General features: G+C 39.7%; 2 protein-coding genes and 1 pseudogene across 3 annotated transcripts in view; all 3 read left to right on the forward strand.

Annotated features, from left to right (window-relative positions):
* The first annotated feature begins 1147 nt into the window (after positions 1-1147).
* The window catches only part of LOC110187047 (uncharacterized), a 169755-nt gene continuing 143225 nt past the window's right edge, over positions 1148-27677 (forward strand). The window contains exon 1 of the mRNA XM_086826091.1: positions 1148-1353. The gene's annotated coding sequence lies outside the window, so the exon portion shown is untranslated. The remainder of the gene's footprint in view (positions 1354-27677) is intronic.
* Positions 9509-10189, forward strand: LOC110187049 (ras-related protein ORAB-1 pseudogene; annotated as a pseudogene).
* LOC110187051 (uncharacterized) lies at positions 16577-17951 on the forward strand. Of its 2 annotated transcripts, none has more exons than XM_020956427.2 (2): positions 16577-17117; positions 17196-17951. In XM_020956427.2, the coding sequence occupies exon 2, from the start codon at positions 17201-17203 to the stop codon at positions 17711-17713; it is 513 nt and encodes a 170-aa protein (XP_020812086.2). In that variant the 5' UTR covers positions 16577-17117; positions 17196-17200; the 3' UTR covers positions 17714-17951. The 2 variants fall into 2 exon arrangements, with proteins under 2 accessions (XP_020812086.2, XP_020812087.2); XM_020956428.2 differs by having other exon boundaries at positions 17200-17951.

Here is a 27677-nt window from a genome sequence, read left to right on the forward strand (position 1 = left end):
ACAAATCTGCATACACAGTTTAGAATTTTATGATATTCCAATTTTTATCAATTTTTCAATATTCAATTTTCCCTATTTTAACCCTTATAAAATTGTGAGAATTTTGAAAATTTTAAATCTTTGTCGGAAATGGCTAAATCGACTCAGCTTTTCATACTGATTAAGAATATATATGATTTATAGGGTCGGAAATGATTCCTTCACTGCGTTTCAAACTTTTGAATAAATATATATATAAGACCCTGCAAGGTTAAAATAAAATGATCGGGTTTTTTTTTGTAATCCCAGTTGGTTTCTTGAAATTTATATAAATATTTATATTTTTATTTGACTCATTTAGAGAAAAAAGAAATGTTCATTCATTTTTTAACGGAAATTAGATAACGATGTGATTCAAATTGGTTGGGAACTGGTCAGCTGATGTTGATGACATCGATAAGTCCCATTTATCGCCCAAAAGCTTAAACATCGCTTAAACATCGCCTAAATATCGCTTAAGCATCGAAGCTTTCGATAATCGTAAAATGATCTCTCACGGAAGCGGTTGGTTTGCTCTCGTTTCGCTGACCAAAATCGGATGAACAAGAACTAAAGAAAAGAAAAATGAAACTGACTCAACCGCATGGAGATCGATCGAATTAAATTATAGCCCGGAAAACGTACGGCGGAAAATCAGTGAAGTGAAGTAGAAAGTGTGAGTGAAAAGTGCAAGTGAAAAGTGTAAGTGAAAAGTGTAAGTGTAAGGCCTGAAAAGCCCCAAAATGGCATTTTTTTTCTTTTTTTTTTGTTCTAAAGCATAAATTGCGAAAATATATGTACAAAAGTACATAAATTGCCAAGATCAAAGCGTTGCTAGTTAAGTTGCTAGTAAATTTTGTTGTTTTTTTTATATGTGAATGTGAAAAGAAGAAAGATCAAATGTAAAAAGGTACCGCAAATATTCTTTCTTATCTCCTCTCAATCGTTTCACTACACTCGAAAAAAATATTCGAGGTCATAAGTATTAAAAAAATAACATGAAGGGAGAGATATGGAAGAAGCGGTTAAAGTGTATAATAATAAGTGTGCTACACTCGGAAAAAAATAATAAATAAAAATATGAATAATAAAAAATAATCGTGGTTATAATAAGTGTGCTACACTCGGAAAAAAATAATAAATAAAAATATAAATAATAAAAAATAATCGTGGTTATAATTATCAAACAAATAAAAATAAAATATAAAAGTGTGCCTGCCCTTCAATTAATTCGAAGACTAAGACTTGCTCCTCCTTTTTTTGCGTGTAAGCTTTGCCAGCTAATTATAATCGCCGTTGCGATCTGTACCAAGAGCAACTGTAAACGAGTGGAAGGTAAGGTAAGTGAGACAAAAATATATTCTTGTTCCTCTTGTTTCTTTGGTTTCTTCTTTGACTTTACGCCCGCATTTATTTCTTATCTCGATTTGCAATCTCGTGGTTGTCATCCGGAAAGCTTCTGCTGCCGCGTTTTAGAGTTGTTTATCTTGGCAATTTGTAAAACGTAATTTAAATTGCATTTAGCATGCACTTCAAGCTTTATTTTACTTAATAATACTAGAAGTAGTATTATTATGCCCTTTTAAGTTAAAATATAATTATTTTCTGCAGTTTTAAATATAAAATTAAATTGATTTATTATATGTTAATCATATAATGTATATTTAGCCTTTTCTTTTTACTAAAATGAACATAAAACCTATAATGGTTGCTAGTTATCGATGTCCCACTGTATCTGATTATTGATGAAGCTCCACTGACAGCCAAAACGAACGGCAACAAAGCAGCAACTTTCGGGTTACCTGTACCAGGATTAGGCATCTGTCTCAGTCTCGTCATCTGTCTGCCTTCCCATCGCCTCAGAGATGCTGGCCGCCTTCGTCTCCGTCTTAGCCTTGGTCTGTGTGTCCCTGCCTGTGTATATGTTTCATCTTCCAGCTGTCATTCGTTCACTCACTCACTCACTCACCGAGAATTGATGGCATTTGCCAAAAATACTGATGACACGCATACACGCACATATACACTGGCAGGCACGCACACACACACACACACACTGGCAAGCGGAATGAGAACTTTTGTTGCATACTTAGTAGGGCAGGACAATGCGCCACTGATTGAATTGCATGTAAATTAACTTGCTGATCCGATTAGGGACGAGACGACGGAGGCCAACAACAGAAATAATATATCCAATGCAGAGCGAACTATTTACACAGAGAGAAAAAATCCCTTCATATATATTTGAAGCATTTTATAGCATATTATTTATTTATTATTTTTAATTTGGTTTCATTTGTTATTGACCTATATATATAACATATATTACTAATCATTTATTATACATTGTTTGAAATTTACTTATTTATATAAGAAATTAATAAGGGGACTCTTATTAAAATTCATAATTTGATGAATATATATTTATTCACCAGTTGAATCTGACGGCGGGTTCATTTGACTTGAATTTATGGGTACTGATTATATCAATTGATGAGTTCTTTCCTTCATTTATTAGTACTTTTTACTAATTATTGAAGAATATATTGGTAAAGAGAAGTTTATTAACTCACTTACTGGGCAATTCTTAAGCGAATTCTTACCCATTTATTATTTCGTGTTTATTGTCTTATTGGTGAAAACAAGTTGGGGAGTATATTTTTTGACTGGGTAATAATATTATTGATTTATAATTGACTTACCAATTAATTAAGAATTTATTTATCAGACTTTATGCTGGTCAATTCATTGGTGAATTTAAGTTATTGAGTTCATTTGTTGGTGAACTCTTCAATGAATTTGGATGCATTCATCAATTAATTAATAAAGAATATGAATATGAATTCGATTCGTTAAGTCTTTAGTAGTTCCTAGGATTTAATCTTGTATTTTTTTTTAATAAACTAAAACTAAGATGATTTTTCTCAGCGTTTCGTCAGTTCTAAAAAACCGCATGAACTGCGCCAGCAGGTAAATGGCGAACGAACTCGCACACTGCCGCAGATACGCATGAAGGAGCTAAGTACACACACACACGCACACACACACCCACACACACACACGCACACACACACCCACACACACACACACACACAGAACACCCACACTCATGGCCACCGCCTCGGGCAATTTCATTTGCTGCTGAGCTCTCACACAATTGAAATTTTTGTTGCATACTTTCGAGCAATTTGTTTGCAACTCAAGTCGGCCGAACACACACACACACGCACACACACACACACTCACAAAAAACAGACGGGGAAAATCCATCCATTCCGCTCGGCTCTTTACAGAAATCTTCCACAGATTCCACACTGCCTTCATCCTTATTCTCTTCTATTTTGCCCCCGAAAAACTTGGACTCGATTTATTTTGATGCACTTTTTATTTTCTGGCAGGGATTTTTCTTCTTTCTATTTTCTTGCTTTTCTTTTTTTGTGTTGAGAACAGAACGGAAGGGAGGGAGGGAGGATGGTGGGGGAGTGGATTTGATGGTCGACCGAGGGATTGGAAAAAACTTGTGCATACTTTTCGTGGCACATTTTCATTTTGCCCCTTGTTCGTTATGAAAGCGGAGCTTGGTTCAAAGAGCTGCGACCACAATTTGGCTCTATCCACCAACTGCCATTCACCCTTCAGCCACTCCCTCTCAGCCCGGATATATATATATATGTATATATATACTATATATTTTAGGGAGGGGGCTATCTCTTGACCAGCGCCCGAAAAGAAAGCAGGAAAAACTGTAGACGAACTTATTTATTTTCATACTTAGAGCTTTGGTTTTGGCTTTGGTTTTGGTTCCTCTTTTTTTCCCTCCGCTTACTTTCCTTTGAGGATCTGCGCGCTTTTCGCGAAAAACAAAACAAAAGCTGACGGGAAATATTTAATTAAAAACAAGCAAAAAAAAAAAGAAAAGAAAAGAAAAGAAAAAACTGCTGCCAGCAGTTGCTCACTTCTCTTGATAAAATCATTAGAGGGGGACAAGAGTCCTAGGAAAATCGAAGGGGAGTATCGTCATGTCACATACAACATATTATTTATGCACATAACAATGATGCAGGGGGCTCAGCGGCTGATTCATTTACATAATCGCCAATTCATAATCTGCCCTGCTCTGGGAGGGATAATAATAAAGTCTAAGGGTGGCAGAAAAATAAAATAAAATTAATGAAATGCGTCGCCTTCTTAGAAGCATCCCATAATCCTGGGGCAGCTTTCAATTTCTCACAAACTCACATTGGAAAACTGCTTTCAGAAAAGCCGAATTTCAAGACTGAATTTCAAGGCGAAGTTCTTTAAAAATGAATTATTTTGTTTGTTATTTTTTTGATTTCAAAACCACCTACATATATGCCTTCCCTAAAATCAATGGGGGGAAAGGAAAACATTCTTTATATATGGTTTAATCCTGGCTTGAATGGCATTTAGGATTACCCTCCAGCTGTCGTCCTTCCGTATCATTTGAGCCACTTCCCAATGGCTCATTCTTCGCTCCACACGATTCGGTGTGGTTTTTCCCAGGGATTTCTTTCACCTTTTTCTTCTCCTTTGAACTTCGTCTGCATCAATTATACAGATTGCGTATATAGTATATATACTACGGGATAGTAACTGTTAGCCCCGGGATAGTCGCATAATCAGTGCCAAATGGCACAGGACACACAGCACACAGATGTGGACACTGGGACAAACTCATAAAATTCATGAAGGGGAGGCTTCCCAAGCCCCAAAACCCCAAACGGACTTTTCTGAAGACCAACTGGCTTACGGTACATTTGGCATTTTCCGCAAAAAGGGACAAACTTGCCCCGATTTTCACACTACGCAAATATATATATGTATTTAGTATATTTGTATAATCCGGGGACCAAATGAGATGGAATTGTTTTGTTCGGACACTTGATTTTCATTTTGTAGTTAACAAATTCATAAAACGAATTCCTTTCCATGTTTTCATCTGGCTGACCGCACCGAACTCATTTCCAAGTCAGAAATTACAACGCCAAAAACCAAACCAAAAAAAAAACAAGTGAAAGTGAAGGGGTGAAAAATGGGCAGAGTGCTCTTCGGAAAAAAAGACAGGGTAAAAAAAACAAGGAAAATCCGCAGGGGGGCTCCTTCGAAAAATATTATGCAGGTTTTATCCCATTTTTAGCCGCCCCCAAAAATGGTTTAGCCAAAACAAGCAACACACGCAAAAAACAGGCAACAAGAAGGCCAAAAAGAAATACAAACAAAAAACGGTGACAGCGGTGATAACATACACACTCCAAATAAACAAAAAAATAAGAAGAAAAAACGAGGGAAAATGGGGAAAAATATTTAAAAAAAAAAAAGGAAAAAGGGAGAAAACAAGGAGAAAAAATAGAAAAGCAGGAAAACGGAACAAAGCATTCTAAATTTGAGGAACAATGTGGTGTATTTTTTCGGTTGCTGTTGTTGTTGGCAGAAGGCGTGAAGGAATCAAGCGAATATATTAACACATTGAATGCCCTCTCACGATTATTCCCTTTAACAGGATACTGATTCAAATTGATTTGATTTAATCTAAGCATTCAAATCGAATAAATATCGAATCAAATCGATCAAGAGTTCCATTTCGGCCATTTATAAACACGAAATTAATCTCATTTGCATTAAATGGTATCAAATTTTGTAGAAAAAATAGTGTAGGGGAGTGGATTTGTTTAAAATAAGTATAGCTAAACTGATTGAAATTAGGAGATATATAAATAATATGAATAAATTCCTCAAAATTGATCTATAATATATAATATTATAAGATTTAACAAATCATAGGGAACAAATTTAAGGACTGTGCTCCTTTTAAGAGCGGTTAGGTGTAGGAAAAGTCGAGAAAAAGTGGCTTCTGTTGCTCTCAAACTCCAAATTGCTAACCGCCGTTGTGCGTTTTGTGGCGGTCAGTGTTCAGTTTTCCACATTTCCGAGGTTCGTCCAGGTGAAACTTGCGGCGCCACTGGCAACGGGAAAATACCAGGAAAATGCTGCACCGGCAGTCAAGCTGAAATTGTGACACAATTTTTGACGAATGTCAAAAACTGAACCGTAACAAGTGGATGCACACAGCGAAAGGCGAAAGACAAACAAATGAAAGGGACCAGGATGCTGGGATCCTGGGATGCTGGGATCCTGGGATGCTGGGATCCTGGGGTGTGGTGTGAGAGGTGAGGAGGTGGGGAGGTGGGGTCCAAAAAAGGACCCAACGAATGGCGGTTAATGGAGGCAAGTGCCGTAAACCCGCATCAGCGCAAATGTCATTTGATGGATAAGTTTTCGGGCCAACCTCTGCCCCAGCCTCTACTCCCACTGTCACAGCCACAGCCACAGCCACACCCATTCCTCGTTCTAGTCCTGGTGCCAGTTGTTGTCCCAGAGATGCTCTGGCATCCTGGCACCGAAACACAGAGATAACTATGTTCCACATTTAATTATTCATGAGGCGACAGAAGTGCCGGAGCGAGACAGACTCTTTTGATTAATGAAGCAGCTGAGACAACATCAGCAATCAAATTAATTTTAGTTACATGAGCGGATTATAAAGAAACAACAACGCAGCGAATGGATTTGTATCCGAATTTTGTTCAGGACTTCGACTAGGGGATGCTCTTTTGGATTGGATTTACATATGATATTCATTTCGAGCCTTGTAAACAAAATAAAATGAAGTTTTGGTTACAAAATAACCTAGAAAATAATGTTGAAAAATATTTAGTCAAATTCTTTGTTAGCCTGCTATTTCCATTTTGGTTTTTATGTTCCGCAAAACAAAACAAAAACTAAAGCAGGACGAATGAAGGCAGAAACACGCAGAGTAACAGAGAAAAAACCCTGGGAGGGACAGCAACAAATCGCTTTGGGGAACAGAGGCAACGGCGAGCGGACATTTTTCACAACTAAATGAAGTAATTTAAAATAATTATCAATGCTAATTTAATGAGGCCTGGGCCAAGGCGCCGGCTGCCGAGGGCTCTTCCCCGTCTCCGCAGGATATATGTTGGCTTTGCTTGGTTTTCCCTTATTTTTTTTGCGGAGGAAAGGCTATATTTTTTTTTGTTTGTTTTTCTGTTTCATGTTGAAAATGTTGCAATTGAAATGCATTAAGCGCGCGTCTAGACGGCTTTTCCACATTTATTTACAAGTTAACGTTCATACAAATTAGCCAAAGTCAAATTGGCTGGTACTTGAGGGAGGGACAAGGGAGGGGACAAGGGAGGACGAGGCCTTTTGCGCCCTCCTCCCCCTCCTTCCATAGAAATGCATTGGGAATCGTTTGCGTCGACAAGTATGCAACATAAATTGTGCAAGCCGCTAACGGTAATTGTAGCGCCGCCAACATGACGTATACGCGATATTTGCCTAGCTGCAAATGAGGCTGCCCCTCTCTCTTTCTCTTCCTCTCGCTCTTCCGCCTGCTCACTTCCGGTGGGCATTTGTGTGTGTGTGTGTGTGTATGTGTTGGCGTGCTCAAGCGCCTGGAAAATGCCGCTAACGATGACGTTAACGTTGCCTTTTACTCGGCCCGTTCTCGCATCCTGGGCGCCTAAAAGCATGCAAAGGCAATTTAAATTTTGTGCGCATTTCAATTTGCAAAATGGCGGAATAAACAACAACAACAACAACAACAAAGGGAAAAAATAAAGACTGAGAAAGAGAGCGAAGGGAAAAGAAGAGAATGCAGCTCGGCAATTAATTGTGCGGTAAGCAGAAGAGTAGAAGAAGGGATAATAAAAGTCGCTGGGAGGTAGGGAAATTAAGAATAAAGTTTATAACAAAATTTCACAAATAAATTAGAATATTACAGAAATATTTGGAGTTAATTTTAAGATTTATGTTTAAAAGGTAATAAAAATAATATAGGAAATAAGGTTTTAATATTTTCCTATACATTTTTAAGCGCTTCTCTTTTCAAGCAAATATTCCTCAACAAATATAATTATTTACCATATTTTTCATAAGCACTTCTCTCTCAAAGCAAACATTTCCTTAGCAAATACTATTATTTATAATTATTAACCCCTATATGTGTTAGTCAACTAAAAGTTGTGTATTTTCACAAAAAAACCCACTCTACGAAATGAACAAAAAGTATAAACATAAATGCCACTAAATAATTAATGTCGCGCTTATTTATTCCCGATATAAATATGTTCTCCCCTTGTTTATATTTGCCCATTATTTTCAAAGCCACACATAGTCACTTTTAAATGCTGTCCATAATTTGTTGAAATTGGTTAAATTTAATTAATAAATGCACAAAAGCTTGCTGGCATTCCAATGAACTCGGTTAATCAACTTGTTTACATTCAATTTAAATTCAATTGGAATTTTAATTTGCGTTATTTCGGAAAGTACATATATTTGGGAAAGCAAGTAATCCTTGAATAAAATTGAGTAGCTCCTTGCAGGATTTACACCAAAAAAAGCAACTTGTTTCGATCAGAGATGCTATTGCAATTACAAGGATTCCTTGCTGCCAATAGAAATTCCTTTTTGCAAACGAGACCCAAAGGGAATCTATCTCTATCCGTATCCGTTTCCGTTTCCGTGTCCGTTTCCTGCAGCTGTAGCTATATGTGTGTTTATATATATATATATTTCTGTTGCTAAGTGGCACGCGAGGATCCCCCTTTGCTGACCCGTTGATTGAAACGCTTCGCTAGCGCGTGGCATTTAAACTTTAATGCAATGGGAAAAGTGGTGGGGAAAAGAAGCATTGGGAAAACTGATGGTGGGGCAGAAAGGAGGTTGGAAAATGCGGCGGTGGTGGCCAGTCGGGCAAACAGCAAGGGGAAAGTATAAATTGGACTGCAATGGCACTGGACTGGACTCGCAGTGTGGGCAAGCCGCTTAGAGAAGTGCACAGAGCGGACACAGAACAGCACAGCACGCACATTAAAAGTTCAAATGGCACAAAAATAAAAATCCGCTTACAAAATTCCAAAGAGAGACTCGGACAAACAAAAGACAAAAGGACAAGACTGTGGCAGTTAAAAGTGGAATAACAGCAGGCCAAAGTAATGCCACGCATCGCGTTGGCCATTAGCCCGGGGAACTACTGTCCATTTTCAACTCTAGATTCACTTTACTGATCGATAATCAAGCGCCGGAATACAGTAATAGAATAGAGTCCTAGAAAGCCAGGAAAATGATCCAAAAGTAGCCAAAAAATATACAAATTGTCAAGCAGAATATAGATTTATCGTATATACAATTGATACATTTTGATTAGGTTGGTAGCTTCGCTATTATAGCGATTTATCAACACTTTTCTTTTGCAAATTAAACAAACAAAAAGTGTTGGTAAAATACTATAATGTGGTAGTTGCCAACCTAATCAAAAATACTTCATTTTATTGGTTTAACAAAGCAGTCTATAAGTTTACAATCAGCCAATGTCAGTTGCTATTTTCACAATATTCACAAACCTGGAGCGAGTTGGAAAGAATTTCTTTACTTTTTGAAGAAAATGTTGGATTACATATTCAATATCCTAATCGTAGGGGACGTGGGTGTGGGAAAGAGCTCCCTACTCAATCGTTTTATGGAGGACCAATTCACTGACAGCTACAACGAGAACACGGGCGTTGAGTTAAAGACTTACCAAGTGGAGATAGCGAAAAAGAGTGTTCTTCTACATATGCTGGACATCCCCGGGGAAGAGCGCTTCCGGGCCATGCTGCAGATTCATTATCCGAAATGTCACGGAGTGATCATTGTCTACGACACCACCTCACTAAGCAGCTTCCACCAGGTGAGCTCCTGGGTGCAGGAACTCCGCGATTACTGCGGCAATGAGGTCAAGCTCATGTTGGTGGGCACCAAGTGCGACGAGATGGAGAAGCGCCAGGTGACCGGGCCTATGGCATTCTTATACGCGGAAGGGCATGGCCTCACCTTCTTCGAGGCATCGGCTAAGAGTGGCAAAAATGTAACGAATATCTTCCACACCTTCGCTGGAGAAGCCTACTATAGCTTGGTGTACAGGAAGGGTAATGGGTATTGCCAGCAGGATGAAGAGGGGAACGAAGGCGATGGCTATGTTCCATCGTCATCGAATTTTTTCATCAAGGAAGATCATGAATATTGCCTGCAGGGTGGCCAGGACAAGGACCAATACGATAGCGATGGCGATGTTCCACCTCCATAGAAATGCTCCAAGAAGGAAGGTAATGAAGTTTGCCAGCTGGGTGGACAGGAGAATGTAAACAAGGACGAAGACCATGACGATAGCGATATTCCATCACCTTTGTTATGTTTCAAGAAAGAAGATGATGGAGATCACCAGAATGATGAAGAGGATAAGATGGACAAGTCTATATCGAAGGCCTTGTTTCCTATTAATTTACTAATTTCAAATATAAATCATTAGCAGATAATTTTGCTTTTTTATTAATATATGCTAGTTCAGCCTCTTTAAGGTGATGTTCTGAAGACATTGATACATGTTTGATGATGTTTCCATCGACGTTATTCCACTTCTGTCTGCTAAAGGGAAAGAAACACTTTAAGCTAGTCTCCTGGACGAGTCCTTGGACTGTGTCAGGCTGACCTTTATGGGGATACACATGCTGTGGCCATAGCTCTGAATGTGGGGGATGGACGGGGAATGAGGGGTCAAAATGATGCCAAACTAATTACTTGCTAAAAGCGCAAACAAAGGGAAAAGAACGGAAAGGAAAAAAGAAAATAAAAACAATCACAACAATGGGGATGCAAAAGGGCCTGGAGGCTGACACCATATCTCCGATCGCACACTTGACGACCTCTAACCCGGCTCCTGGCAGGACGAAACAATGGGGGAGCCGGCAAGCAGGACTCTCGAGAGCCAATCAATGCAAAAATTGTCCCAAAGTCAACTTGCGCAACATACATCCATGCAGGGGAGGTCCTTTTTTGTCCTTATGGAAGGATTTTCATTAATTAGTGGCGAACATTTTTGAAATGTGTGAGTGAGTGTGTATACCCATTACATACAAAGCCTGCATATTGGCCTGAAGCCGATTGACGCTTAATTTAGTTGCGCCATAAATGCTTAATCCGAAAGTGAATTGTCCCAAAGGGAAGTTGGCTTAAACGGTAAAAGACGCTTTTAATGAAAACGTAGATTAGCAAAAATACTTTTCGATTAAGCTGCTTTAATTAATTATTTATAATCTTTGTGCAAGGGACTCTAAAAACTTGAGGGTATTAAAGTAGGTTTCGGCTTGGCTTTGCTACATTTTAATTATATTAAAAACTTAATTTATTATCGAGTTTTTTTTTAAGATTTTTGTATAAGCAGTGGCTTTTTATATCAGCCAAGATCGTAGCCCGGAAAAGCGTCCAAGCTTCACGAGTCTTTATGGCTTCTGGGGGATTGTCCTAGCTCCTGGACTGGGCTTAGCAGCTGATTAGGTCAGCGGCCAAGGAAGGGTCCTTGGTAAACGAACGGGGTCCTTGCAGTTCGATGGCCGTCGTGGTGCTAAGCCAAGGCATTGGGGCTGAGCACGGCTCAGCTGGGGCACTAACCAGGGCGGTCAGGACACGCCCCATGTACACAAGCAAGGACACTCTCATTGTGTGTGTGTGTGTGTGGTGTGTGTCCTTATCGAAATCCAGTGCTGTCACTTGTCGGGCACTTCACGGCAGCCAGTGATCTCCCTTGAGTGTGTTGAACATACGCTTCTTATGTGACTCCCTCCAGCAGCAGGTCCCATGTCCTGCGTCCATGTCCTGCTTCCTCTAGCTCCTGCTTCGGCTCCGCTCTTCTGTCTGTGTTTGCTTAGCCCCTGGACTGACCCCTGACCCCTGGCCGGGGCTTATACAACCACTCAGTGACACAAATAAAAGTAAACATGATAAAACCATTGAAACTTTTTCCATTTTCACTTTTGAGTGTGTTTGTATTTTGCTTCACTTTGCTTTTGTCCCTTTTTTTTGCAGTACCCTCCCTGACCGGGGTCCGACTCTCTTTCCCCCAAACACAGAGCAATACACTGAAAAGAATTATTTAGCATGGCCGAAAGAGGAGGAGATATATTTCCTTGATAAGCATCAACAGGCGAATCAATTTAGACGTACAGCTTATCCTTAAACGGCTTTATCAATAAGTTGCTCCTTCTCTTTGATATCGCTACCATTTTTTGATTTTTTTTCTTATATATTGTATAGTACTATATTATTTTTTTAGGTGTAGTAGTACACATTCACCCCCCAACCCTCCTCTGGATAGAGAGCTGCATCTCTGTGTGGGAGTTAATCTCAAGTGCAGCCGAGAGCTAAATATTTACCATTGGCGTTGACTCTGCGCCTCTCTACCACCGCAAATACAAACACAATGCCGCCAAATGCTGACCGCCTTTGCCGCCCACCTGGCGCCACGCCCCCTCTTAGCCATTTTCGCCATTTCACCGCAGACTTTTCCCGAAGCTCCAAGCTCCAAGACCACCGCCACCGCCACTCGTGTTGACTTCTCGCTTATCATCGATGGAGCTGAGGTCTGTCCATCCAAACATGTATTCAAATGACCGAAGCAACGCTGCAACGCTTTTCTCTATTTTGTACTACCATTTATACACCCCAATTTTCCGCCCCTTTCCGCCCATTTTCCTTCGGCTTTCCACCCACTTTTAGCCACTTTCTAGCCCACTTTGCCTCCCCTTGTTTACGCTTAACTAACAAGCCAAGCTAAAAGTTAGCTAGCTGCAAGCCAAAGCTACTTTCGCTGTCTTTTTTCGTCCTTCTCGTCCTGCTCGTCCTATTCCTTTGCCACTCATAAAAAAAAAAAAGAAAGAGAGTCCTGCTGGCTTGTTGTTCATAAATTGTTTATGTTGGTGGCTACCCTGGTCCCGGATTGTTTTTAGATTTCAACTCTCCGGCGTGTACATATTTGTGTCAGTCGTTGAACTTGCCCCCCCGAACAGCACTGGCAGACTCTGCATAAAGTGTAATGTAGGCATCACAGAGGGCTGGTGGAAAAAGGATTCAGTTTCAGGATATTTTAACGGCTGATTTTCCACCAAATTGTCGTGATAGCTGACTGCATTTCGACGGTTTTCAGGCCACGTGAACTCGTTAATATTTAAGTCTCTCCAGCTTCAATATTTCAGCATCGCTCAGCCTTGACAGCGTTATGAAGTGAGTGTTGCGACTGCAGCAGGTGGTGTGCCTGAGTGTGCGGTGTGCGGTGTGTGTTGGAGTGTGTGTTGCTCGCTCCCATCTCCTGGGAAACTGTCAAATGTTTCATGAAGATTTAACTCACTTGTCGCTCCAATGAGGCGCCTTATTATGAGCCGGATGCAGATGGCGGATACGGCAACGGATTAGGGACAGGGTCATGAAGGCCGTAGTCTTATTGTCTGCAAACAATTGGAAAAAAAGTGCACGTAACGATGTCTTAATTAAGCTTTGGCCGATGGCTTAATACATATATTTTTTGTGGTAAGCAAAACCCATCATCATGACATGAAATTGGAACATTTTTGTGTTTAACATAAGTTTCAGTGAGTTTGCAGAATCCCAATATATGGGGGTGAAATGTTGTGGTTTTGTCTTTTTTTTCTATAGAAAATTTCAACAAAATCGTTATTCTTACTCATTTATATTTATATATATATCGTTACTGTATGTATATTGATTATTTTGTGGCCATCTTATAGGAATAATAGTTCATCTTTGCTCGCTCTGTTTTATTGTTCTTATTTGCAGGAAGTTTAGGAAGCCTACTCGTTGTCTTTACTAGTTATTTTTCTTATTCGTCATTCCGCTTACTGTTCTTTTGCCTGTGGTTTACTCGCTCCTCTCCAATCGTTCTTATTAGCAGGAAGTGCAGGAAACCTACTCGTTGTCTTTACTAGTTACTATTCTTATTCGTCATTCTTACTTATTCGTCCATTCGCTTACTCTTTTTCTGCTACTCGCTCCTTTCCAAGGATGTTATCTTCCTGTAAATTATTACTGACCATCTCAGCTAGTAGAGGGCAAGAGTCAACGCTCCTTGGCTATCAATCAGGGGTTAAGCGCGAGCAGAGATGGAACGCCAATGGGTTAACTATGTGTGGGGGGAAAAGTCGCCATTGCCATCGTCATCGTCATCGTCATCGTCATCGTCATCGCTATCGCTGTCGCTGCTCGACAATCATTTACCGAGCAGCTTTTGCCTTTCACTTTTCACACATGCCGCAATTAATTTCCGTTTGATTGTTTGTCTCTGTCCGGGAGCCAGGATTCGGGACTCGTTTTCCTCGTATTTGCTCGCCACACAGCGAATGCGATTTAATTGCTTTGGGACTGCTGTTGCTTCGACTTGAGCTTTTCCCGCACCCGCTTTTCCGCCACTGCATTTTCCGCTATAAATAAAGCAGCTAAGCGCTCGGTGAGGCATTGCAGGTGGCAGTCGGGATGGCAAAGGATGCTGCCACGTCAAGAACTTTGCCGTGTGTGCGATTCATTTGCTCGCGCTTCATTTGTTGCTGCAGAAATAAACTGGCAACGGGGAAAAGGATAATGGAAAATGAGAATCTAGCTCGTACATATGTACATGTGTAGGTACATGAATAGGAAAGTTCAGAGTGTGTTAACCAGTGTTGCCAGGCGACAACAAATCATGCCAAAAATAAAGCTTAAAAGGCAGGAAATCAAGATCAAAGACTGTATTATCCTCTTTCTTCACCTCCTTTCATAATACATTTTGCAAGTCTCTGACTTAATTTAAAGCTTCTAAGTTAATGGGTCTAATTCTTAAGCTTTAAAGTGGTAGAGAATTAGAGAATTACCATTCTTTGAGCCAATATTTATCTATATTTTTATATGCCAATTTTTTCAACATCTCAATCTTAAAAAACTCGTAACTTTGCCAAAAACGAAGTAATTTCAATTCGGAAAGCTGTTCTTTGTTAGTTTAAATTAGGTTAAAAAATCTGCATACTCAATTAAGATTTTTTTTTAATTCTAATTTTTATCAATTTTTCAATATTCTATTTTCACAATTTTAACCCTTATAAAATGTGAAAATTTTGAAAAAATTAAATCTATTTCGAAGATAGCTAAATCGATTCAGCTGTTCATGCTGATCAAGAATATATATGATTTATAGGGTCGGAAATGACTCTTTCCATATTTGTTAAGCTTCTGACTAAAATGCTAATACCATTCTTTGACTCGATTTTATCTATATATTTATATGACAATTTTATCGATAAATAAAACCTTAAAAAACCCATAACTCCATAAAAAATGCATTAATTTCAATTCGGGAAGCTTTCCAATGTTAGATTTTATAAAATTATCAAACCTGTATACTCAATTTAGAATTTTATGAAATTCAAATTTTTATCAGTTTTTCAATATTCAATTTTCCAAATTTTAACCCTTATAAAAATGTGAAATTTCTGAAAATATTAAATCTTTGTCAGAGATAGCTAAATCGATTCAGATTTTCATGCTGATCACGAATATATATGGTTTATAGGGTCGGAAATGACTCCTTCCATATTTTTTAAGCTTTTGACTGAAAGCAAAATACCATTTTGACTCGATTTTATCAAATTTTTTTATGACAATATTATCGCCAATTTAAAAATTAAAAAACTCATAACTCCGTAAAAAATGCATTAATTTCAATTCGGGAAGCTTTCCAATGTTAGATTTTATTAAATTAACAAATCTGCATACTCAGTTTATAATTTTATGAAATTCAAATTTTTAGCAATTTTTTAAAATTCAATTTTCATAAGTTTAACCCTTAAAAAAATGTGAAATTTTTGAAAATATTAAATCTTTGTCAGAGATAGCTAAATCGAATCAGATTTTCATGCTGATCACGAATATATATGGTTTATAGGATCGGAAATGACTCCTTCACTACGTTTCATGCTTCTGACTGAAATTATAATACCCTGTAAGGGTATCTCCGTGCAAGGGTGTATACCTGGCACAGCTGATTCTGGATCTAGGTTAGATCCCTTCTATAGCATCTATATACATGATATAATTGTTTTGGTTAAGACTTACCGCAGTTGAGGACATGCTTTTTCGACATTGCTTAATTCCTTTAGGTGTTGAGTGATATTCTTGGTGACTTCAAGTAGGCTTTTCATGGTATCATCGAAGTTACCTTCTTCCTGGTTATACACATGTAATTGCATTGGCCACGTCATATTTTTGGCAATCACTATCACTATCACTATTATTATCAGCATCGATGTAAACAGGAGGAAGGCCGCGGACAGAATGAGGCGAGTGCGACTGCAGTGGCTGTATTTATAGTCTCCGAGGGAAGGCAAGAGAGCGAGAGAAAAGAGAGAGAGAGAGAGCGCAATAGAGAAGTTGATATCTCAAGAGATGGGCAGAGAGAGATAGAGAGTAAGGGATCCCTAGAGCAACAGAGAAAGAGGGAGAGAGAGAGTGGTAGAGAGAGAGAGAGAGAGTGCTAGGCATACATTTATGATCGTTGCTATTTAAGGTATATAATTGATGCTGATCAAGAATATATATACCAACTCCTGACTAATATCTTCCTTTTTAGTTGTTATTATTATTATATTTATAATGTAAGTGTAATGTTTCTCCGTCCTCCGCAAAGAAGGCCTTGCCTCTTGGATCAGCTTGGCCCCGATGCCACTGTCGTTAGAATTTTATGGAATTTATGGTATTCAACACACACAGGCATACACACAAGCGTTTATTTACAAAAAAAAATATTAAAAAAAAAACTCTAAAAACAAAAGAAAACCAATCGAACGGGAAAAAATCAAGTCCAGTATTTAGTCCGTTGAATGAAGAGTTCGCTGCCGCGTCATCGCATCATCGGAGGACCAATCCGTGAAAGTGATCCGTAGCCACAGGACGTAGTCGAACCAAGAAAAGGACACGAAAAAATTCACAGGTTTAAGTTCAAGGATATTCGGGGGACTGACCGACATAAAGATAAAGATAAAGAGAGAGACATAGGGATCCGGAGAGAATCGGATCTCATACCAAGTGCCAGGAGCCGGAAACCGGAAACGGGAAACCGTAAACAGGAAGCGGCAGCTGCCTCAAAATCCAAATTTGGAATATCTTTTCCACTTTTCTTTTTGATATTTATTTCTAGTCAGGTAATGGATGTTTTCGTAAAATTACCCTAATTTTGGGATAGAAATTAAACAGATTATATAAAATTAACCTATATCTAGCTAGGATGGTCATCAATCTAAATCCGGCCACTGCCAGCGATTACAATGCGAGTGGCAATGGAGGCGGCGATGGTGTAGGAAATGGCGGAGTTGCCGTTACCGCAAGTGCCAACGTTATTGACGGAACTGGAGCCGGAAACGGAAACGGAAGCGGAAGCGGAGCCAGTGACGGCAGCAGTGGAGCCGGAGGCGGAGGCGGAACTGGAACGGGAACCGTAAACTTAAACGGAAATGATAACGGCGGTGAAAACTCGGAATTAGCTAACGAAAACCAGAACGGAAACGGAAACGGAAATGGCGGCAGCGGCAGCGGAAGCGGCACCAATATAATGGGCATCATAACCCATGCGATTTTCAACGGTATCATCTATCTGCATGTGATCTATGCCGGCGAGGATTACTCCAAATGGATCACGCTGGACGAGGCGATGGCCTTCTGTCCCAGCGGCGTCGTGGCCTACACGACCCTCCAGATCTCCGAGGTGTACGATGTGCCCATGGAGCTGCTCTTTGATTAGGCCCTTCGCCCCACCTGCAACCGTCTTTTGTGAGGAGTGGAAAAGTGGATGAGCTTGGATATAGAGTGATATACATGTACAGCAGCTGCGGCTTTTGGCAATTGGCATTTGGCAAAATTGAAAAAAAAACGTTAAGTGGAGAAGAAGTCCCTCAGGAATATCCATTGGGTAAACCATTAGAAAATCTGCAAATGTTCGAACGATTTTCCACAAAAAAACAAAAAAAAAAAAAAAGAAATACTTAATGCCAAAATTTTGAGTTAGGATAATGCTGAAGGTATATTCTTCAGTCATATTCGAGAAATCCAAGATCCACGAACCAAAAACAAAAGACAAACACTACAAAAAATATTGATGTTGGCTTCGATGATGATGGAACTGAGAAAACTGGTTGAACTTTATGGTCTGTGGAGGATTTCCCATATTCATTGGCACCATCTCCCCGAAGATTATTCGTGAAACGCAATGCGCTTATCCAGACGATGTATCGAAAGCTATCAATATTTCATAAAAAAGTGTATTAAATCTTAAAAAAAAGTCATTTTTCTGGAGAAGGTTTTGGGGGAAAATCATATTTAATAATATACTTAATAATCTTTAGAGAACCAAGAAATCAAAGGCATAGACAAGTGTAGGGACTTCTTTTTATTTCATTAACATTGTCACAGAATCCCACATAATTAAGTTAATATTTCAATGAGTGAAAGTAGGTTTTTGTCTTTTAATTTTCCCTCTTTACTCTATGTGGCATTTACTTTTTCATTTAATTCCATAAAAAAAACTCCTTTCGGTGTGGTAAATGTCATCCGTCCAAACTGTGGCGACTCACGTGCCCCTGTGGCATTTGTCAGCAGAGTTTTTACGAGGGGAATGGTCCTAGTTGGGGCGATGAAGATGAATGGACAGCGGCGGAAGTTTAAGGAGCCTTTGCCACGCAGCCAACACGGCGTATGCGTAATGCGGCCAGCCCACAGAATTTGGGCATTTCAATTGCAAATTAGCCAAGAGCCAACGTCAACGTTCGGATGATGCCACGCCCCAGTGCCGCCCCTCCTGTGAAGTGTTCCCCCGGCCTATCTGTCTGGGTATGCAGGACATTGGGTATATCCTTTTTTAGTTAAAGGAAACTGAAGTAATTAAAATTGAAGGATTACCCTTTTCTTATTTTTCTATTCTTTACATATATTATATTATATTATTATATATTATATTCCATTTTCCACACATATATCTACGATATATATTTTCCTCAATTTTAATTTATACAAATTCTTAGATATTTTATAATTAATTCCAAGCAAATCCCTTAGTTACCTTTAATTGCACTTAACTTTTGCCATCTACTGGGTATCCCCTAGGTCGAGGCTTTCTGTCCAAGGCATTCTTTCTTGTTAGCCTTCGCCTCTCTCTCTCTCTCTCTGTGTGTGTGTGTGTGCGGCAATTTGAATGATTTATGTTGATTGCGTATAATTGCATGTTGTGTCCTTGTCCGCCTCTTTGTCCCCAGGTGCGTTAGCCGGCCACGTGACAAATCCCCGCCAGTTTGGCCCCCTTGCCCCTTGCCCCTGCAAGCTGCTCCTTCGCTTTTCCGCTTTTCCATTCCACCTTTTTCCCGGCAAAGCCATCGCCTAACCTCAGACATTTTGCGGCGCATTGTTGTTGGAGTTGAGGTTGCTGCCGCTTTTATGACGCTCCATCTGTCAGCGGCTTGTTGTGACAACGTTCCTACAGGGGAGTTTGTCTTTTTTTGTGTTGTTTGGAAAATGCAGGAAAAGTGGAAAAGCAGGGGTGGGGAAGGGGAGGGGGACGGGGACAGGGGCTAGACGACCGGCTGCTTATCTAATTACGCGCCCGAAAAGCACGCAACACAAAAATGCCAACCGAAGTTGTCTTTTGCGGCACGACGCTTCATTTTTCTAATGCCAGCGGAAGGACGAGGGAAATGGTAGCCAGGATGGTGGGTCAGGATCTGGGTTTTAGATCTTAGTGTGCCTGTGTGTGTGTGCCTGTGTGTGTGCCTGACTTTTGCCAAATGGCAGAGGCGCGCGCGCATTTATTTCGCTTGTAAACGAGCGCAATTTGCAATTTGAGCGCGTCCGCTTCGCGTGTAGCTCTCCCCAACTTCCGAACTTCCTAACACCCCTCCATTTTGGACAGGAAAAAGGGGTGTGTGGGGTCGCCCCATTTGCAATTGAATATTTATTTGCATTAGCTCCCCCCCGCCTCGGGTGTGGCGCAACTAAAAAATTATTACGCATACGCAGTGTTGTCAGGAGGCAGAAAAAACCTAACGAATAGCAAATCAAATCCAAAAATAAAAGAAAGGAAAAGAAAAGAGCAGCAGGAAATAAGAAAATAGGTGACCAAAAGGATTTGTTTTGTTTTGTTTTAATTATTTATTTGTTTTGAGGGAAAGAAACTAAACATGATACACCTCATTTAGTGTGTGAATTTTTAAGGAAACTTCTCATTTTGTTAGCTCTTAACTATTCACAGATAGTTTAAGCCATTTTCCACTGATCTGGGCTCACTTAAACATGGAAACCTGGCCACACTAATAACATGCATAAGACCCAGTGAACCAGTGAAGGAAGCTAATAAAATGTACTTTATGCCGGAACGTGCATGGACTCTGAAAGCGTCCGAAAAACGCGTCCTGACAGGCGAAATCCAGGGGAATGTGGTTAATGTTAGAGGGGGGAGGGTAGCACAGGAAAATGTGGCTAAAAAAAAAAGAAAGGGGGAAAAGCGAACATCCTTTGCCGTTCGTATCTATCCATCTCTCACTCACTCTCCTGTTTCGCTCGCATCACGCGGGTCCTGGCTGCCTAATTATAATTTTGCATTCTGCTGGCGCATGCAAAATTCATGAACGAGAGAATTCCATTCCATTTCAGTACATCTCTCGCTCGGTGCCGGGGCGATGTTAAACATAAAACTTGACAACATCCTCCGGATGCGTCGGTGTCCGTTTTCAGTTTTTTTTTGGTACCCTTTGAAGGGTATTAAATAAATTTGGTTCAACGCACTGAAGGAGTCATCAACTGCAGAGTTTATAAAACAATGTGAATTTTAACTTGGCTTTTTATTCAACATGTTTTTATCTACTTGGAGATATTATATTATATCCTATAGCTATAGCTTTTAATTTAATCAAACTGAATTACCTAATAAGGATTCAATTGTAAACTGCAGGGTATACAAACATCGGCAGGATAATGTTTAGCTTTGTTTCTGGTTTCTTTTTTTTCCTTGCGGGAGGGCAGTGGTCCTGGGTCAGAGGTCGATCAAAGCGAACGCATCAACGTTAAGCGTTTTATGGCCAGAATGTGCGTTTCATTTTGGGCTCCACTGCTGCTCCTGCTGCTGCCAGGACTTTTTGCGCTGATTCGCACAAGCTCCAGTGGCAGTGCCACATCCGCATCCACATCCACTGCCGCTGACAGTGGCACTTCCACTTCCGTTGGCTGACTGCCCGTCTGCCCGCCCGACTGCCTGTTTTCTGCAAATGTTGCAAATCTTCGCGAAAAACTTGTCGTAAAAATATTTCCATCAGCCAAAATAAAGCAGGAGCGATGCGAACGAGCAGCGGATGAAGATGGAAGATGGCAGCGGACACGGAGGAGCTGGAGCTTGGAGCTTGGAGAAGCTGGCGGAGACCCGGAGGAGGAGCTGGTTTTCCTGGGAAGGGGCTCAGATAAGCGCAGCATATAGCCCCGCCAACCTTCGCAATGAAGCAATGAAACTGGCAATAAACAAATGGCACAAATGGCAACGGATGTGCACAAAAAAAGAGGAAACAAAATGTATGAAAAGCGCAGAAAAACACACACAAAATGAATGGCTAACAAAAGAACGAGAAAAGGAACTAATGGTACCCTCTAAATAAAACATAAATGTATATAAATTTGGTGATATATAATCATATGTTAGTTTTAGGTCTATAAATAATTCGACAAATAAACATAAGAGTATATTTTGTGTGCAAAATATGTTTTAAGTTGTTGTCAATTCATTTAAAAGTGTTCTTTTTAGATTAATAATAAAGTATTAAGCAACTATCTTTATAAAAGCTTCAATTAAAATCTAATTAGGTGAAATTCACAAATATGTAATAACAGTAAACTAGATTTTAAATCCGTATTACTATTTACCCTTAAGGTTTTCTTTTGTTTAAATCGAATGCAAATTTTACGCGAAGATTACTCATACGCAGAGTTGTCTAGGTTGTTCTCAAGGCTTTTTCCTCTTTTTGTTGCTTGAAAATATTACAATTAGTATCATTTAAACCTTTTTAAATTTAAATCTATTTTAAAATTAAACTCTAACCAAGTTCTCCCTGATATCTTGTTCGATTTCATAGCCATCGCTTATTCATTTGCCCCACGAAAGTAATTAAAGGTGTTTTTTGAACTTTAAGCTTTCATATTTTGTCAGACGGCATAAGTTTTCTTGGCTTTATGGAATCTGCAAAGTTTTTTGGGCAAAATTCTGGCCAAATTACCGAAACTACCGAGGGTATATAATGGAATGAGAGCATCGAGCTCCATCTCCAGCTCCAGCTCCAGCGGCGATGGAGCAAAATGCCACCGGAAGACGACGTCGCGGCGCCAAAAGCAGTGTCGTTGGCTCGAAGGGGGGAGGGATTTTAATGGGGGGCTGGAAGGATGGGGGGATGGGTGGAAATGGGGGCCTGGGAATTACGGATTGGAGGTGATTTCGGTGACAAGGGGCCGGAGGAATGGTGGCGAATTTATGAAGCATAAGCTGCATAAACATTAAGATTACATAAACGTCGTCGGGAATCCTTTGGCAGGACAACGACACTCGGCCCGGCGCGATGAAGATGAAGAGGAGAAGACCCTCAGAGAGGAGAGGTGGGAGGTTTGGGAGGCTAAAAAAGGGAATAAAGAGGAAATAAGGCTTAAAGGGAAATGGGAGAGAGAAGGAGGGTCCTGCAAACAAGCGACGCTTGCAACATTTTAAGTGTCGATAATTTGGCAGCGGCAGGACTCGTATTCCGCACTTCGTACACTTCAAAGCGTGGCCCTGTTTAAGTCTCATGCATATGCATTAACGCAGACCAAAAATAAAGAGAGAAAAGTGGGAAAAATCGGGAAAAGCGTGAGGAGCGAAAGAGGAAGCGAAAATGTTCTCATTGCAACAAAGGCATTTGCATTTTACATTTTGGTGCCACTGCAAATTAAATAAATGTAAATTTTCAGCCCTAAGAAAAACGCTATAGCTTGCTGTCATAAAAGGTATCGCCCCTTAAGATATCGCAATTTATGTTGTTGCAACTTGGAATTGATAAGATTGATGATAAGAGGTTTTAACTAGGAAAACTTGCAAGAAATGAAGCCTTGAAAACTATGCAAATCTTTAAGAGATTTTACTAGGTTAGGGAAGACTCTTTACTATCAGAAAATCTATAATATATATGTATATATATATTTAAACCAATCCAAGTTAGTGTAAGCCTAAATCCCTTATCTGAGAGGACTCTCCTTGACCAATGGCTTCTCGCTAAATCAATTAAGTATGGTGAATACGTTTCCACTTACTCATCCGCACATCTGTTTCGAAAATATATATTTTTGTAACCACCAAAACCACAGGAGCAGGAGGAGCAGGAGAACCAGGAGGAGGACTCGTTGTCCCCCAGCGAAATCAAGGAATGCGATGCAATGGCGGCCAAATGAGGGGCCATGTGTAATGGCCTTCGACCAGTGAGAGGTCTGTGTTCCGGTAACAGAAATCGGGATGGGCGAGAAAGAGCCCTCTCCTGCCGGTTGCTACGTGATTTGTTTGCCAAATTGTGGCAAATGTCTGTGCGAGTGTGCGAATGTGTATCTGCAACTCAATTAGTGCAGAAAGAGGACGAGCAGAAGCTCCGCACTTGGTTTATTGAGTTAGCATGACCCTAATTTAAAGATGATTTAAAATTCCCGCAGCGAAATTAACCAAACATTGGCAAATACAGAGGGGGATGGGGATAGGGACGAGGACAACGCGCGGGGACTTGGGCGAGCGATTTATCGCTGGCTGGCATTGGACGCTAATGCGACGCATTTATCATGGACAGGACACGGCACCGACTCCCGGCTCCCGGCTCCCGGCTCCGGCTCCAGCGATGGCGACGCAGCGCTAATGGTCGCCACTTGGCCAACATAAATTATGCTTAATCAGGAGGAGCAGGCAGGCAGCCTGGCGACCAGCAGGAGCAGGAGCAGGAGCAGCGACGCAACTTGCCCGGAAATCCTTTAATCGAAACAACAAGCAGATACATGGGCAATCATCAGATACACAGATATACAGATACATAGATACACAGATACATAGATGCAGATGCAGATACAGATGGCGAGGAGGAAATGCAAATTGAAAAGCGAAGCCACAAGAACTTTCACATTACCCCTTATCCATCCCTCATAATCCATTCTACTAATTTGCAAAAGGAAAACCTATAACGTTTCTTTGCTTATTGATGGAGATCTCTTAATTTCTATATCTGTATATGGAAAATAATAATTAAACCCTCTCCTTAAGAGTGGCTTAGGAGACCGTTTCAATTACCGGTGGCCACTCCTCGCTTATCCTGGCAACATTGACCAGGAGCCACAACATAATTTGCCAACAAGTCTCTCAATATCCCCTCGTCCCCGGGTCAAGCAGCGATTTGACTTTGGGCCAATGCATTGATCGGCCAAAAGCGAGAGCCAAATCAAATCAAAGCCGGTGGAGAGACAGGACTCTGCCACGTCTCCTTGCCACATCCTGGCAGCACCCGACCCCCCAGGCTGTCATCATATCATGTCAATCAAGAGCAGCAGGAAACACTTTAGCCTTGGCCAAGACAGCGACAGCGACAGCGGCATTAGGGGGTTAAGCGGGGGCCAAGGGGTGGCCAAAAGGGGGTGGAGGTGGGGGAGGGGAGTGGTTAAGGAGGCGTTAGGGGGCGTGGGGTGAAAACATTAAACTAAGCTGGCAGCCAAATGGCAAACTAAGTGACGAAGCCTGCGCGAGCCATTAAGAGCATTCGTGTTCCTCTTCGGGCCCTTCCACAGAAATTGAGTTGTGCACTGAAAGAAAATCACTAGGGAGATGTGTGAAAAATTTTATCGAAAAATTAAAGTTTAAAAAACTCATAACTTGGCCAAAAAAGCATTAAATTCGATTCGAAAAGTTGTTCTGTGCTAGTTTTTAATGTATAATTAAATCTGCGTACTCCACTCAGAATTTTATGAAATTTAAATTTTTATCAATTTTTCAGAATTCAATATTCACATTTTTACACCCTGAAAAATTGTGAAATTTTTGAAAAACATAAATCTTTATCGAAGATAGCTAAATCGACTCGGCTTTTTATGCTGATCATGAATATGTATGATTTATACGGTCGGAAATGACTTCTTCTATATTTTTTAAGCTTCTGACTGAAAGCATAATACCATTTTTGTCTCGATTTTATTTATATATTCATATGGCAATTTCTTCGATAAGTTAAAAATTAAAAAATGCATAACTCCGTAAAAAATGAATTAATTTCAATTCGAGAAGTTGTTCTGTGCTAGTTTTTATTAGATTAATAAATCTGCATACTCAATTAGGAGTTTTTTGAAATTCAAATTTTTATCAATTTTTCAATATTCAATTTTCACAATTTTAACCCTTATAAAAATGTGAAATTTCTGAAAAAATTAAATTGTTGTCGGAGATAGCTAAATCGATTCAGCTTTTTGTGCTGATCAAGAATATATATGATTTATAGGGTCGGAAATGACTCCTTCTATATTTTTAAGCTTCTGACTAAAAGCAGAATACTATTTTTTGATCGATTTTATCTATATTTTTATATGCCAATTTCTTTGACAAATTAAAAATTAAAAAATTCATAACTAAGCCAAAAATGCATTAATTTCGATTCGGAAAGTTGTTCTGTGCTAGTTTTTATTAGATTAATAAATCTGCATACTCAATTAGGAGTTTTTTGAAATTCAATTTTTTATCAATTTTTCATAACTCAATTTTCACAATTTTAGCCCTTATAAAAATGTGAAATTTCTGAAAAACATAAATCTTTGTCGAAGATAGCTAAATCGATTCAGATTTTTATGCTGATCATGAATATATATGCTTTATAGGGTCGGAAATGACTCCTTCTATATTTTGTAAGCTTCTGAATGAAAGTATAATACCTTTTTTTGACTCGATAAATTAAAAATTAAAAAATGCATAACTAAGCCAAAAATGCATTAATTTCGATTCGGAAAGTTGTTCTGTGCTAGTTGTTATTAGATTAATAAATCTGCATACTCAATTTGGAGTTTTTTGAAATTCTATTTTTTATCAATTTTTCAATATTTAATTTTCACAATTTTAAACCCTTATAAAAATGTGAAATTTCTGAAAAACATAAATCTTTGTGGAAGATAGCTAAATCGATTCAGATTTTTATGCTGATCATGAATATATATGCTTTATAGGGTCGGAAATGATTCCTTCACTGCGTTTGAAGCTTTTGACTAACATTAAAATATTATGCAAGGGTAGAAAAAAGTCAAATTTATTTTTATGCCACACACAAGTTGTGTCAATATTGACAGTTTTTGTGCTTTTTCATTGCAATAAAATGACACGAAATGGTTGTAATAAATAAAAGGCGGGCTTGCCTCAAAGGCTTATTGCAAAAGCGGACAATGGCGTTGCCATGGTGGCCATTGATATTTTCCGTGTACCGACGGACCACGCCCCCAGCGGCAGCCTCCTGCAGCGCCTTTGTTGGCCTCAAAGTATGCAACACAAAACAACGAGGAATCGTTTGCCGATGCGAAGTACAAATGATATCATTTCCACTGGGCGTGGCCATGTGTCATGCATCCTGCCACTCAAGGACATTGCCTGCTCTTGGTTCCCGGGGAGCGGGATGTTTCGCCAGACAAAAGTGTGAAAAAACTTCAGGCAAAGACTGAAAGTGGCAGAGAAGCAGCGATTTGAAAGAAGCAAGAACTTCATAAAAAAGAAAATCAAGAAAAGAAAAGTAAATGGGGAAAGCACTGGCTGGGAAATGGCAGAGAGAGAGAAAGGGAGAGCTAACAATACAAAGAAAATAAGTAAATATTACTGGAAACTTTCCACACATGATCGATAATTGAGTTTGAGTTTACAGATTTTTCTGGGTAATGAAAACAGCTGTGAAAAACAGCTCTTGAAATATAAATCCTTCTTTAATTATTATACTATAAATATATATTAATGTCATAGTTATTTAACCATTAATAAATTAGGTTTTTCCACTCCCTCCCTTACCAAACAAGAACTGAATCACTTTAAACTCCTGGAGAACCCTTTTTTTTGGCAATTGTGAAACCATATTGCAATCATTGTGGCTTTTCCACCTTGGCAATATTTGCTCATCCTTCATTTTGCAAAAGAAAAAAGCGAAACTAATCCCCAAACGCACTTCGATATGAGAAATGAATAAATATCCCCCCATTCTCCTTCTCCACTCTCAAATTTTTGGCAGACTTCAGGTCCTTTTGGTTCTGTGTCCACGCCCCCCTGGGGGCTCCGCTTTCATTCCGCAATTTATGGACGCGTTTTGGCCTTTTGCCGGTGAGTTTGTTTTGGGTTTTCGTTTTGTTTTTGTTTGCGTTATCTTTGCGCCAAAGCAAAAATGAAATAATGGCTATACCCACCGATCTCCCAGGTGGATATTTACGCTTGCCGCCGATCCATGAAATACACTCCTTTAGAGTGAACTTTAGAGTTTTCTTTTCCCAGGTTATTCTGGGAGCTTAAAGGTAAAACAATTGAATTTTCAAGGCATACGAGAATTAATTTTTAAAAAATTCTTGCTTGATTCGAAATATGTTTAGCCTTGACTTGTTGTCCTTGAACTGAATGAATTTTCATGTCCTTAAAGATCAGATCTCTTGACTGTTTCCCCAGGGCGTTTTCGACT

This window comes from Drosophila serrata, unplaced genomic scaffold (genome assembly GCF_035046125.1).
Source record: "Drosophila serrata isolate PLE 108 unplaced genomic scaffold, ASM3504612v1 contig_130, whole genome shotgun sequence".
Classification (NCBI taxonomy): Eukaryota; Metazoa; Arthropoda; class Insecta; order Diptera; family Drosophilidae; genus Drosophila; species Drosophila serrata.

Coding starts and splice junctions, on each gene's coding strand:
- LOC110187051 (XM_020956427.2), top strand. CDS start 17,201: ATGGTCATCAATCTAAATCCGGCCACTGCCAGCGATTACAATGCGAGT.